The sequence below is a fragment of the Rhincodon typus genome, unplaced genomic scaffold (assembly GCF_021869965.1).
Source record: "Rhincodon typus isolate 14 unplaced genomic scaffold, sRhiTyp1.1 hic_rhity00003892, whole genome shotgun sequence".
In the NCBI taxonomy this organism is placed as follows: Eukaryota; Metazoa; Chordata; class Chondrichthyes; order Orectolobiformes; family Rhincodontidae; genus Rhincodon; species Rhincodon typus.
Window position 1 is genome coordinate 1 of NW_025969530.1, and position 14713 is coordinate 14713.

The following is a 14713-nucleotide window of genomic DNA, read 5'->3' on the forward strand; positions in this document are numbered from 1 at the left end:
CCTCCTCGCCGTCTCCCACAATCCCTCCTCCTCGCCGTCTCCCACAACCCCTCCTCCTCGCTGTCTCCCACAACCCCTCCCCCTCGCCGTCTCCCACAATCCTTCCTCCTCGCCGTCTCCCACAATCCTTCCTCCTCGCCGTCTCACCCCCTCAGCATTAGCCTCAATCCCTACCTGTCTCCCTCAATCACTCTCCTCCCCCTCCACCTCCACCTCATTCTATCCCCCTTCCCCATTTCCCTCTGCCTCTCTCTCATAATCCCCCTCAATTTCATGACGTCCCCATGTCCCACAACCTTAATGTCTGACCGTATCCACTGCTCCTCCCTACTTGCTTTCCCTTAGGGTGTGAACACACAACAGCTGCATGGGGAGACTGCCTTGTTTGCAGAGTATATCCTTACCATTTTTGGTCACATCGATGATGTAGAGTCCGTCCTCAGTACCCAAGGCAACACGTTCCTTGTCTGAGATGGAGAGAGGGATATTGAGACAAGTAAATGCTGAAGATTTTGACCGATGGTGTGAGGTGATAGGAACTTTATCTAACCCCATGCTATCCCTGTCCTGGGAGTGTTTGATGGGGACAGTGTAGAGAGAGCTTTACTCTGTATCTAACCCTGTGCTGTCCCTGTCCTGGGAGTGTTTGATGGGGACAGTGTAGAGGGAGCTTTACGCTGTATCTAACCCTGTGCTGTCCCTGTCCTGGGAGTGTTTGATGGGGACAGTGTAGAGAGAGCTTTACTCTGTTTCTAATCCCACGCTGTATCTGCCTTGATAGGTTTAGGTCACTTGACTTCAACTTTTAAACTGGAACTGCTGACATACACATAGTTGAACGTACTCAGCTTTGAGTAACTTCTTCAGGGTTTTGTCTAGTTCCGCACACCCTGTTATAGGAAGGATATTATTAAGCTGGAGAGGGTTCAGAAAAGATTTTCCAGGATGTTGGCGGGAATGGAGGGTTTGAGTTATAACGAGAGGTTGGATAGGCTGGAACTTTTTTTTTCCCTGGAACGTAGGAGGTCAAGGGGTGACCTTACAGAGGTTTATAAAATCATGAGGGGCATAGATAAGGTGAAAAGCAAAGGTCGTTTCCCTTAGTTGGGGGAGTTCAGAACTAGAAGGTATATTTTTAAGGTGAGAGAAGAACGATTTAAAAAAAGATGAGGTGCAAATTTTGTCATACAGAGCGTTTTGTGTGTGGAATGAACCTCCAGGGGAAGTGGTGGATGCAGGTACAGTTACAAAATTTAAAAGACACTTGGATAAGTACATGAATAGGAAAGTTTTGGAGTGATATGGACCAAATGCAAGCAGATGGGACGAGTTTAGTTCAGGATTATGGTAGGCATGGAGTGGTTGGACTAAGGAGTCTGTTTCCAAGCTGTATGACTGTATAATCACTCTTTCAGAAGACCAAGTCAACTGATTTGGAGTGTTTTCTTTTCCAAAGTGGGAGAGATCAACTGGGCAGCTTGTTCACGGTAGGCTTTCCTCCAACTGAGCCAGATAAGAACCCAGTTACTGTTCAAAACCAAAACGAGCCGGGTTCTACAGCAAAGTAATCAATTGTCAACAGTCGCGTGATTTTTAGGAAGCTTCATTTAATAATGTCTGCAAACCTCTCGAGATACGTCCACCAAACATGAAATAAATTCATTTTTCCACTCAAATCCTTCAAAAACCCAAGTCCTCCAAGCAATATTAAGTATACACGAGCCTTTGTAACACATGCTAATCGCATTGGAAACATTACCTATGATGGCTGCGGTCAGCGTGTTACAGATTAGTGGCAGTGCGCTGTCGTAGACCTCCTTGAGACATACCGCTGACCGTTCTTTGAAGCCGCTTTGCTTGCGGATGGCTACCAGCTCGTTAATCACCGTCACCCACTTCTTCTTTTCGTTCTCACTGTCAGCCAGCACCAGGAGCGAGGTCTTGGAGCTGGGAACTGTTAATTGAGGAGCCGTGATCTGTCGGGGCAAGCAGAGAAAGAACTGTCCAGAGGCGGTCCTCAATGTGGGGCTGAACACCAGCACTGTTGTTAGTGAGACCACCGAAGGGCCAAGTCATCACACATGGAATTGGCAGTGCCTGTATTGAGCTGGAGACGGTTCAGAAGAGATTTACCAGAATGTTGCTGGGTATGGAAGGTTTGAGATATAAAGAAAGGTGGGGACTTTTTCCCCTGGAGTGTAGGAGGTTGAAAGGTGACCTTTTAAAGTTTTATAAAACCATAAGGGATATAGCTAAGGTTAATAGATGTCTTTACCCCAGGATGGGGCATTTCAAGACTAGGGAGCACATTTTTAAGGTGAGAAGAGAAAGATTTTAAAAAGGACATGAGGGACAAAATTTCTTTTTTTTTTTACACAAGAGGGTGGTTCGTGTGTGGAATGAACTTCCAGAGGAAGTGGTGGATGTGGGTATAGTTACAATGTTTAAAAGACATTTGGATAAGTACATGAATAGGAAATGTTTGGAGGGATATGGCGAGGAGCAGGCAGGTGGGACTAGTTTAGTTTGGGATTATATTCGGCACAGACTGGTTGGACCGAAGGGTCTTTCCGTGCTGTATGACTCTATGAGAAAGCAGAGATTGCGAAAAGAATACAGAGGGGGAGCAGGCCCATCAAGCCCACCGAGCTACTTGATAAGATCTTATACAGTATATGACAAACTCCTTGCCTGTATTTGACCCGTTGGCATGAGACTCCATAGGGTCAATGTTGAGGACTCCATCCCGACTGTATACCACTGTTCTCCCACCTCTACTGGGTTTGTCCTGCCGGATGTGCCCAGGGATGGTGGTGGTGGAAGTGGTGTCTGCACATTGTGTGTGCAATGTGATTCTGTGACTTGACTAGTCCAGTTTCGGTACAATCCCCCAGATATCAGTACAGAGAATTTTGTGGAGTCGACAGGGCTGCGTTATGTTTGTCGTTTCCAGTGCCTTATTCAATGTCAGGTGGTTTGTCCAGTTTCATTTGTTGGATTCCAGGATTTTGATCCAGTGACAGAAGAAATGGGAACACAATTCCAGGTTTGGAAGAAAACCTCACAGGGTGAAGGTACACCTTCTAGCATTGTCCTTCGTGGTGGTAGAGGTCGTGGGTTTGTAAGGTACTATCAAAGGAGCCATGGTGAGTTACCACAGCGTATTCTGTAGATGGTACATTCTTTATTCATTCATGGGATGAGGGCGTCGCTAGCTAGGCAGCATTTATTGCCCATCCCTAATTGACCAGAGGGCAGTTAAGAGTCAACCACATTGCTGTGGGTCTGGAGTCACGTGTAGGCCCAGACCAGGTAAGGATGGCAGTTTCCTTCCCTAAAGGACATTAGTGAACCAGATGGGTTTTTCCAACGATGGATTCATGGTTATCATTGGATTCTTAATTCCAGACTTTTATTGAATTCAAATTCCATCATCTGCTGTGGCAGGATTCGAACCCAGGTCCCGAGAACGTTATCTGGGTCTCTGGATTAACAGTCCAGCAATAATGCCACTAGGCCATTGCCTCCCCCACATTGCTGCTGCTGAGTGTCAGTGGAGGACGGAGTGAATGTTGAATATTTGTGCCAATCAGGGCAAGGCTGCTTTGCCTTGGACGGCGCCAAGTGCAGAGTATTCAAAAGAGCGTAACTATTTCCTCCCTTGGGGCGTTCCAGAACACAGCAGAGGGGGTGGGGGTGGGGGGGCAGAAATTAGAGCCAGTCCGTGAAAGGGTGATTGTCGGGAAACACAAATCCACTCGGAGGACATTTGGAATCGTGCACCCCACCCCCCACAACAAGAAAAACAATGTTGTCAAGGCTGAGGGACAAATTGGAAATTCTCAGACTAAGGCTGGTAGATTGTGGTTGGGCAAGGACATCAGGGCAAGTCAAGTCAGGATAGAGATCAGCTGTGAGCTAAATGGAACAGATTTGAGGGGCTGAGCGGTCTCCACCTGAAGAGTTGGCGACCTTCAGCCCAGAAAGGAGATGCCAGACCCCCGAGATTAAGGAGTTATATCATTGGGTCTCTCATCGGGAGTCATTCCAGTATCCCCGCGGCTGGGGAAGAGGGAGAAACAGTCCAGGGTTATTCATGAAGAGAAGGGCTATGGGGATCTGGCTGTATGATGGTCACACTCACCCTGAATATACACGGAACGTCCTTCTTGTTCGCATGAATCACATCAGAAAAGAAGACCGAGCTCACGGAGAATTCTTCATCGCTGAAATGCAAAAGGGGACACTCTTTACCCGGGGTGGAGATACACAGAGAGACAGACACCGGAGATCCTGAACTGCTGATGAGCTCTCCATTGGATTGGGCCACTCAGTTCAATAGGCCACCAATCTTTCCCCCCACCCTCCATGCCCTTCCCTGTGCACCCCCCCACCGACCCCCACGCTCTTCCCAGTGTCCCCCACCCCCTGGCCCTCTCCCTGCGTCCCTCAGCCCCACCCCACCGCAGTCTCTCAGTCCCAGTGAGGGGCTTGAGGCATTGACCCTGGGGACGGAGATGGACAAGGTGGGGGCAGGAGGGGGGAGGGAAATGAGGGTTTCTTAGGGTGGTGCAGTGGATGGCGGGGCTGAGCGAGACTGGAACCTTTGACCTGGGAACATACTCACCGCAGGTCGAAGACATGAGTGACGGCGGCGCTGGCCTGGGAACTCCTCGACTCCGTCGTCTCGTACAGAAAGATTTTGAAGTCGCAAAGCACAGCGTGGGCCCGATGCCAGCCCTTCTTCACTCCCGTCGGCTTCGGGACCTGAGGGTCAGGAACAGGGGCTAGAGATGGTCTTCTCCACAACTCCAAACCCCACAGCACCCCCACCCCACCCCCAAAAAAAAACAAACATGGCAGCCTCCAACTCTCACTGGGAAACATGCCAGTCTACCATCCATGGGATAACTTGGGGACGAACAGCACAAACTCGCTGGGATAGTCTAACACACGCACATGCACACACACGCACGCACACATGCACATACATGTAATGGAGCTGCACACAGGGACAAAGTGAACACAAGGCCCCCATCAGACGCCCCCTTACTGTAGGCCCGGTCTTGTTTCCATTGCGAGGCGCTGTGACCCACTTACCGACACTGAGCCCTCAAACGCCGTCCCCGTTCCTTTGACAGGGTCGATCCCCAGCGACCGAATTTGCTGGGGGGGCGTTGGACAGACGTTGGCCTCCACGGAACAGGCTGAGTGGCAAACAAAGTTACACACTGCGGGATTGAGAGGGAAAGAGAGAGAGAGAGATTATCAAAGGGGCCAATGATAACCTGAATAATAGCAAACAGCACTGAATGTACAGTGACTTTAACATAAACAAGAAGCTTCACAGCAACGTCATACAGCACAGAAACAGTCCCTTCGGCCCAACCAGTCCATCCCAAACATAATCCCAAACTAAACTAGTCCCACCTGCCTGCGCTTGGCCCATATCCCACAAACCTTTCCCTATCCATGTACTTATCCAAATGTCTTTTAAACATTGTAACTGTACCCACATCCACCACTTCCTCAGGAAGTTCATTCCACACGCAAACCACCCACTGTGTAAAAAAAAAAAATTGCCCCTCGCTGTGTCTCCTGGCCCCACACTCTTCCCCGTGTCCCCCAGCCCTCTCCCTGCATCCCTCAGCCCCCTCCCCATGTCCCTCAGCCCCACCTCACCGCAGTCTTTTTTAAACTCTCTCTTCTCTCACCTTAAAAATACACCACCAATCTTGAAATCCCGCAGCCTAGGGAGAAGACACCTGTGATTCACCTTATCTATCACCCTCATGATTTTATAAACCTCTATAAGGTCACCCCTCAACCTCCAGTGAAAGAAATCCCAGCCTATCCAGCGGCCTCTCTTTATAACTCAAACCATCCATTCCTGGCAACGGTCTGGTAAATCCCTCTGAACCCCCTCCAGCTTAATAATATCCTTCCTATAACTGGGCGACCAGGACTGGACATAGTACTCCAGAAGAGGCCTTACCATTGAAGGCAAGCATACTAAATAGCTTCAAAACTACCCTGTCTATTTGTGACGCAAACTTCAAAGAATTATGTACCTGAACCCCTAGGTCCCTCTGTTCTACAACATTGCCCAGGGCCCTACCATTAATTGTATAAGTCCTGACCTTGTTTGTTTTACCAAAATGCAATTCCTTGCATTTATCCAAATTAAACTCCATCCTGTCACTCTTCAGCCCATTGACGCAATTGATCAAGATCTCTTTGTAATCTCAGATAACCTTCTTCACCGTCCACTATACCACCAATCTTGGTGTCACCTGGAAACTTACTGACCATGCCTTCTATATTCTCATCTAAATCGTTTATATAAATGACAAACAAGGGAGGACCCAGCACCGATCCCTGTGGTCAAAGGCCTCCAGTCTGAAAAGCAACCCTCCACTATTACTCTCTGTCTCCTACCTTTGAGCCAATTTAGTATCTAATTGGCAATGTCTCCCAGAATCCCATGTGACCTAACTTTACTGATTCGTCTACCATGCAGAACCTTGTTAAAGGCTTTACTAAAGTCCAGGTAAACAACATCTACTGCTCTGCCCTCATCGATCCTCTTTGTACTTCCTCAAAAAACTCAGATCAAGTTTGTGAGACACGATTTCCCTCACACAAAACCATGCTGTCTATCCCTAATCATTCCTCACCTCTCCAAATACATGCAAGTCCTATCCTTCAGAATCACCTCCAACAATTTACTAAGCACTGAGGTCAGAGTCACAGGTCTACAGTTCCCAGGCTTCTCCTTACATCCCTACAGCACAACATTAGCCACTCTCCTGTCCTCCGCCACCTCACCCGTAGTTATCAATGATACTAATATTTCTGCAAGGCTTCATTGGGGGTTATGCACTTTGAAGTGTCTGGTGACGGGGAGAGTACTATATTAGGGCTAGTCTTCCTACTTTCTTACCTTCACAGCTGAAACCTTGTCGAACCAAACCAACCATGAGCGATGTACAACGCATGCATTTTGTGGGGACCTGGAATGTTTTCACCTTAAACTGGTGAGGAGTAGGCTGCAACGTAAAATGTTATATAGAGTCATACAATCATACAGCACGGAGACAGACCCTTCAATCCAACTTGTCCATGCGAACCAGATATCCTAAATTAATCTAGTCCCTTTTGCCAGCATTTGGTCCATCTCCCTCTAAACCCTTCCTATTCATATATCCATCCAGATGCCTTTTAAATGTTGTCATTGTACCAGCCTCCACCACTTCCTCTGGCAGCTCATTCCATACACGCACCACCCTCTGCGTGAAAAAGTTGCCCCTCAGGTCCCTTTTAAATCCTTTCCCCTCTCACCTTAAACCTGTGCCTCTCTCGTTCTGGACTCTCCCCCACCCCAGGGAAAAGACCTCAGTTATTCACCCTATCCATGCCCCTCATGATTTTATAAACCTCTAAGGTCACCCCTCAGTCTCCAACATGCCAGGGAAAATAGCCCCAGTCTATTCAGCCTCTCCCTATAGTTCAAACCTTCCAACTCTGGCAACATCCTTGTATATCTTTTCTGAACCCTTTCCAGCTTCACATCCTTCCTATAGCAGGGAGACCAGAACTGAACGCAGTATTTCAAAAGTGGCCTGACCAAAAGTGACACCCTACTCCTATGCTTAATGCACTGACCTATAAAAGCGTATCTTATATTAGGACAGAATTATTACATTTGGCAAGCACATTCTAATTTGGAAAAACGTTTTTGGGTGGGAATGCCAGTTTCGCTGGGGTTCAGATCCTAGCTGACAGAATTTAAATTCTGGAATAAAAAGCTGTTCTCCGTAATGGTGATTGTGAAACTATCATCAATTGCCCCCAGCCTTTTGGGAAGGAAATGTGCCACCCTTACCCGGTCTGGCCTTCAGCCCCTTCAGTGATGACTTTTAACAACCCTCTGAAATACTCTAAGAAGCCACTTGAGGGCAAAGTTCAGGGGCAATTGAGGAGGACCAACAAATGTTGGCCTTCCCAGTAACACGCACACCCCAGGAAAGAATTTTAAAGAAGCTGTAGCACAGAAGGAGGCCATTCAACCCATCGGGTGGGGAACTGGTGCTGACACTCCACACAAACTTCCTCTCCACCTCTGGTTTATGTGAAGCCAATATAAACTCATGAGTTAAGAGCAGGACTAAGCCACTCAGTCCCTCAAACCTGCTCCGCCGTTCAAATTAGCTTATGGCTTATCTGATCACTCCACACTCCCTCCTACGCAAAACCCCTCACTTATCGAGAAAGTCTTCCTCAAAAACATACAGAAGTTCCACCACCTTTAGAGGCAGAGATTTCCGAAGACTCATACCCGTCTGTGAGAGAGAAAGTTATCGTCATCTCTGTTTTAACCCCCACCAAGTTCTAGAGTGTCCCCTTCCTTTCCTCATCCACTTACTCAAAGCCCCTCAGGACCTTGTCTTTCAACCAAGTTGTCCCTCACTCTTCTAACTTCCACCTTAACCAGTCCAACCTTTTTCTCATTAAAACAACCCGTCTGTTCTGGGTATTAGACTCGAACCCCTTCTCTGAACATACAGCACCGTGGCTCAGTGGTTAGCGCTGCTGCCTCACAGCGCCAGGGACCCGGGTTCGATTACACCCATGGGCGACTTTCCATGTGGAGTTTGCACATTCTCCCCGTGTCTGTGCGTTTCCTCTCCCAGTCCAAAGATGTGCAGGTTAAGGTGGATTGGCCATGCTAAATTGCCCCATAGTGCCCAGGGATGTGTAGGTTAGGGTGAATTGGCCGTGCTAAATTACCCCATAGTGCCCAGGGATGTGCAGGTTAGGGTGGATTGGCCATGGGAAATGCAGGGATAGGGGTAGGGATGGACAAAATGGGCCAAATGGCCTGCTCCCATACTGTATGGATTCGACGATCAGTGCCTGTATAACTGAAGCATAACCTTCTTACTTTTCAATTCCCTTCCCAATAAATAGTAACACATTATTAACTTTCCTAATTACCTGCGTACAAAACTTCTACGATTTACATGATGTGGAGGTGCCGGTGTTGGACTGGGGTGGACAAGGTCAGAAGCCACACGGCACCAGGTTTATTTGAAATCACAAGCTTTCGAAACGCTGCCCCTTCGTTGGGTGAAGTGGAGCGGGAGACACACCATGGTTGGGACACAAGGTCCTGAGGTGCTTTGACTGGTTGGATGAGGAGGAGGTTTCCTCTTGAGAGGGGAATCTGGAACTAGGGAATCAATGTTTAAAACTCAAGGGTTAAGACAGAGATGAAGATAACTATTTCTCTCTTGAAGTGACGAAGCAGCAGCGCTCCGAAAGCTCGTGATTTCAAATAAACCTGTTGGGCTATAACCTGGTGTCGTGTGGCTTCTGACTTTTATGATGAGGACACTCAGATCCTGGTGGATCACAAAGTTCTGCAATCTTTCTGCAATTCGATAGCACACTTTTCAAAAAAAAAAAAAAAAATTCTTCCTACCAAAATGGTCAATTTCACACCATATCCTCTTTCTCCCACTGACTGACCCTACCTACATCCCTTTGGAGCCTCTTTACGTCCTCTTCAAACCTATTTTCCCCTCTGCCTTTGTGACACTTAGCAACCAATTGTTTGGTACCTTCGTCCAAGTCATTTATAAAAACTGTTGGAGCCCCTTGAGATGTCGCATTCTCCCTCATACGCTTACCCAGCTGCCCCTTTTGGAATAGTTTCCAGGCCTTTGCCCTGTTTTGGTGACTCCTTACCTTGGGCACGTGAGGAGTGACTGGAGGGGGAGACGTAGGCTTCTTCAGTACCTTTCGAGGAGACCCGGGCTTCGCATTCGACTGTGACAGAGAGAACGAGGCACCAATAAGCGTTTAGAAGCCCTGGCCGAGGCTGTACCCACCACAAAGAAAGAAAGCTGCCCAAAAATCTGGTTTTGTCCGTTCTCAGGGATGCGGGCATCCTACTCACCCCTTAGTAGTGGCAGCAGTGAGGTCTGGAGCTGTGTGGCCCTAACAGAACCCCAAAAAGAACAGCAGGAGGCAGAGACAACAAGGTGCAGGGCTGGATGAACACAGCAGGCCAAGCAGCATCATAGGAGCAGAGAGGCTGACGTTTCGGGCCTAGACCCTTCATCAGAAAAGGGGGAGGGGAAGGGGGTTCCGAAATAAATAGGGAGAGAGGGGGAGGCGGATAGAAGAGGGATAGAGGAGAGGATAGGTGGAGAGGAAACAAACAGGTCAAGAGGTGGGGATGGAGCCAGTAAAGGTGAGTGTAGGTGGGGAGTTAGGAAGGGGATAGGTCAGTCCAGGGAGGACGGACAGGTCAAGGGGGCGGGTTGAGGTTGGTCGGTAGGAGATGGAGGTGCGGCTTGAGGTGGGAGGAGGGGATAGGTGGGAGGAAGAACAGTTTAGGGAGGCAGGGACGAGCTGGACTGGTTTTGGGATGCGGTAGGGGGAGGGGAGATTTTGAAACTTGTGAAATCCACATTGATACCATTGGGCTGCAGGGTTCCCAAGCGGAATATGATTTGCTGTTCCTGCAACCTTTGGGTGGCATCGCTGTGGCACTGCAGGAGGCCCAGGATGGACACGTCGTCTGCGGAATGGGAGGGGGAGTTGAAATGGTTCGCGACTGGGAGGTGCAGTTGTTTATTGCGAACCGAGCGTAGGTGTTCTGCAAAGCGGTCCCCGAGCCTCCGCTTGGTTTCCCCGATGTAGAGGAAGCCACACCGGGTACAGCGGATGCAGTATACCACATTGGCAGATGTGCAGGTGAACATCTGCTTGATGTGGAAAGTCTTCTTGGGGCCTGGGATGGGGGTGAGGGAGGAGGTCGTTGCTGTTAATTACAGCACCGTTGATGACGTTGCTGCACAGTGGTCTCTCGCTGACCTTGGATTTGTCTCCATTTTGTGGAGGGCACAGCCCCCTGCATTGCATATAGACCAACCCCAAGTCGCTGCAGGGAGTCAGGGCGCGTGCAGGGGGACGAGGGGGGAGAGCGGGAGGGGGAGGGCGGGGGGGGGGGGGGGGGGGGGGAGAGAGAGCGAGGGCGCGCCAGTCAGCCCAGTGTGGAGGAGATCGAACCCTTGTGGAGAGTGAGGCGAGCCCAAAATGGCTAAGCATTAAAGAAGGAACTGTCATGTTGAAATTCTTAATTTTTTTTTTAATTTTTCTACCAAGAAGGACTTTAATGTTGAATTTTTAAACTTTACTTCCTTATTTTTCTACTTTCTACCTAAGATGGTGCTGGGCTTGGTGACAATGTACACTTTTCACCGTACTTCAGCATGCGTGAGAATAAAATCTAATTCAATTCCAACCTAGAACCGCTACCACCAAGAACAACAAGGGCAGGAAGTGAATGGAAGCACAGGCCCTTAAAGGTTTCCCTCCCAACCCACACCCTCCATCTCGATTTGGGAGCGTTGTCCTTTGTTGAGGCTGGTTTAACATCTTGGAACTCCCCTCCCCTTGCCATCTTCCCAAAGGGATGGGCGTTAGACGCCAGGCCTTGCCCACATTGGCAGGAATGAATCACAAAGGCCTGACACACTCACACACACACACTCACACACACACACACACACACACAGAGGCCAGTCTCGGTCAACGAGAATCCCGACATGGAGCCGGAGCCATGTGGAGATGGGAGACAGTCCGAGGAATGCCGGGTGACGACGGGGCCATCGGTCAGAGGCCCTGGTCCCCGGGGTGGAGTGGGGGAGAAGTGGGGGGTAATCACAGGCTCTTCCCCCTACACCCTCCTCACTACCACCGCTGCCTGTACTCACATCCGACGCCTCCCTGCTTCGGAAAGACGGACTCTCGGACTGAGGCTCCCCATGTCCTGGAGATTTCCTGCTGTCTGGAGAGAGCCGTGAGATGGCGGAGACATCCAGCAACTCCAACTGTCAGAAGACAACAACAACAACTTTCATTTGAGTACCGCCGCTCGACAAGATTCGACCTCGAGTCACAGGAAGAGCAGATTAGGACTACAACCTCCAGGTAGATTTTAAGAAGCATCTTACGAAGGAAAGCGAGAGAGAGATGAGGGATTTGGACGATTCGCCACGTTCCGATTGAATGGCGGAGCAGGCTCAAAAGGGCTGGATGGCCTACCTCTGCTCCCATTCTCTATGTTTCTGGGCAAGGAATTCCCAAGGGGACCAGGAGTGGACTTGATAACAAGGATGAGGCTGTTTTGCTGGACAAAGAACTAATACAACTCAACAATCAGATGCAGCAATGGGGCAAACAAGACCTGTCCTGAATCAGGCAGCAGAGTGTCGGAATGAAATCAACGAGATAGCTCCAGCACCTTAGACCACACTGAGTCATGCTGGAATCCAAGGGTTGCTCCTTCCCCAGCGCCATCCTCTGAAGAAGGCCGAGACGCCATCTGGAGTTCAGTTCATGCAATCCCTGCAGTGTGGAAGCAGGCCTTTCAGCCCATCGAGTCCACACCAACCCTCTGAAGAGCATCCCAACCAGAACTACCTCCCTCTAATCCCTGTATCCCTGCATTTCCCATGGTTAATCCACCCTAACCTGCACATCCCTGGGCACTATGGGGCAATTTAGCACGGCTAATCCACCCTAACCTGCACATCCCTGGACACTATGGGGCAATTTAGCACGGCCAATCCACTCTAACCTGCACATCTTTGGACTGTGGGAGGAAACCGGAGCACCCGGAGGAAATCCACACAGACACGGGGAGAATGTGCAAACTCCATACAGACAGTCGCCCGAGGGTGGGATTGAACCCGGGTCCGTGGCGCCATGAGGCAGCAGCGCTAACCACTGAGCCACCGTGCCACCAACAAGTTCAGAGCATCCACACAGTAGGAGAGGTCTACTGGCCTTGGCAGGAGTGCAAGTTCCCCAGAATGATCAAAGGGTTGCGAAGTCAGGATCTCTAATAGGAGAAGGTTTTTCCTCTGCTGGGGGGGGGGGGGGGAAGGGGGGGGGGGGGGGGGTGTCCAGAACTGGGGGCAGAACCTTCACATATGAGCCAGGCCTGTTCAGAAATGAAGCGGGCAAGCAATTCCTCACACAGTGGGACTGGGAATCTGGAACCCGCCCCTGAATAAGGCTGTCAAGGCTCGGAGATCTATTGAAGGTCAGGACGGAGACAGGACATAAAACTGCACAGCACAGGAATGGCCCTTCAGCCCATGAAGTTGATGCTGCTAAATTAAGTGAATCCCTTCTGCCTGCCCTAGTTCCATATCCCTCCATTCCTTGCATATTCATGTGCTCATCTAAAAGCCCCTTAAATGCCCCTATCATATCTGCTGCCGCCACCATCCCCTGGCAACGCATTCCAGACTCTTACCACTCTCTGTTTAAAAAAAATGTGCCCCTCATATCTCCTGTGAACTTTCCCGCTCTCACCTTTAAATCCCCCCTATATTAGATATTTCAAGGCTGGGAAAAAGATTCTGACTGTCAACCCTATCTATGCCTCTCATAATTTTATAGATTTCTATCAAGTCTCCCCTCAGCCTCCACCACTCCAGAGAAAACAACCTGAGTTTTTCTAGCATCTCCTTATAGCTCCTACCCTCTAATCCAGGCAGCCCGAGTAAACCCCTTCTGCACCCTCTCTCCAAAGCCTCCACATCCTCACTGAAAGGTGGTGATCAGAACTGAACACAATACTCTCACAGTGTGGCCCAACCAAAGTCTTATAAAGCTGTGATAGTAAGACCTGCCGATGCTAGAGTCTGAGATTACACAATGTGGAGCTGGGGGGAACACAGTGGGCCAGGCAGCATCAGAGGAGCAGGAAAGCTGACGTTTCAGGTCGGGACCCTTCTTCAGAAATGGGGGAGGGGAAGGCAGCTCTGAAATAGAGAGGGGAGGGGTCAGGCTGGGGAAGGTAGGTGGAATGGTGATAGGTGAGTGCAGGTAGGCAGTGGTGGGGATTGCTCAGTGAGGTGGGAGGAACGGATAGGTGGGAGAGAAGACAGACAGGTCAAGGTGGTGAGGATGAGAGGGAGGGTTGGCCATGGGATGAGGCCGGGGGTGGGGAGATTTTGAAACTAGTAAAGTCCACATTGAGACCAATGGCATCTGCAGTTCATACTATCTCAACGTGACATCCTGGCCCTTGGCCTCATGCCCCAACAAATAAAGGCAAGCATGCCATGCACCTTCTTTACCACCCAATCTACTGGTGTGGCCACTTTCAGGGAGCTATGGACTTGAACCCCAAGATCCCTCTGTACATCAGTGCTGTTCAGGGTCCTGTATACTTTTCCTTACCATTTGATCTCCCAAAGTGCAGCCCCTCACACTTCCCTGGATTGAACTCCATCTGTCATCTGAATAGACTTCCTCTGGGTGAGAAGATTAAGGGTTGGAAAACCAAGACGGGTAGATACAATAGGTCAACCATGGTCTGAGTGAAGGTGGGGATGGGCTGAATGGCCTCCTCCCACTCCCAGGAGGGTGCAGAGATAGGTTCTAAAGATCAATGGCAGAAAGGGGAACATGGCTATCGTCACTGAGCGTGGGGTTGGGAGTAGACAGGACATCTCAACAACGCTGTACTTACCGAGGGTGGGGACAGGAACGAGAAGAAAGAATCTTGATGTAAACCTGCAGGGAGATACAAAAGTTTAACATCCATAACCTTCTCAACGTCCTGTCATCAACCAGTTGTGAACCAGTTGTGGCCGAGGTGTGAACGTGCACTGGGTACATCACG

The 14713-nt window shown here is 49.6% G+C and overlaps 1 protein-coding gene across 1 annotated transcript; it reads right to left on the reverse strand.

Moving 5' to 3' along the window:
• Nucleotides 1–404: 404 nt before the first annotated feature.
• Nucleotides 405–14604, reverse strand: LOC109925937 (serine/threonine-protein kinase MRCK alpha-like; the record flags this gene model as incomplete). The annotated part of the gene is made up of 9 exons (XM_048593781.1): nucleotides 405–467; nucleotides 1760–1976; nucleotides 4145–4226; nucleotides 4628–4767; nucleotides 5101–5231; nucleotides 6944–7049; nucleotides 9751–9831; nucleotides 11787–11903; nucleotides 14561–14604. Coding segments are annotated over 9 exons (981 nt in total), but the record flags the coding sequence as incomplete, so codon positions are not given.
• Nucleotides 14605–14713: the final 109 nt, after the last annotated feature.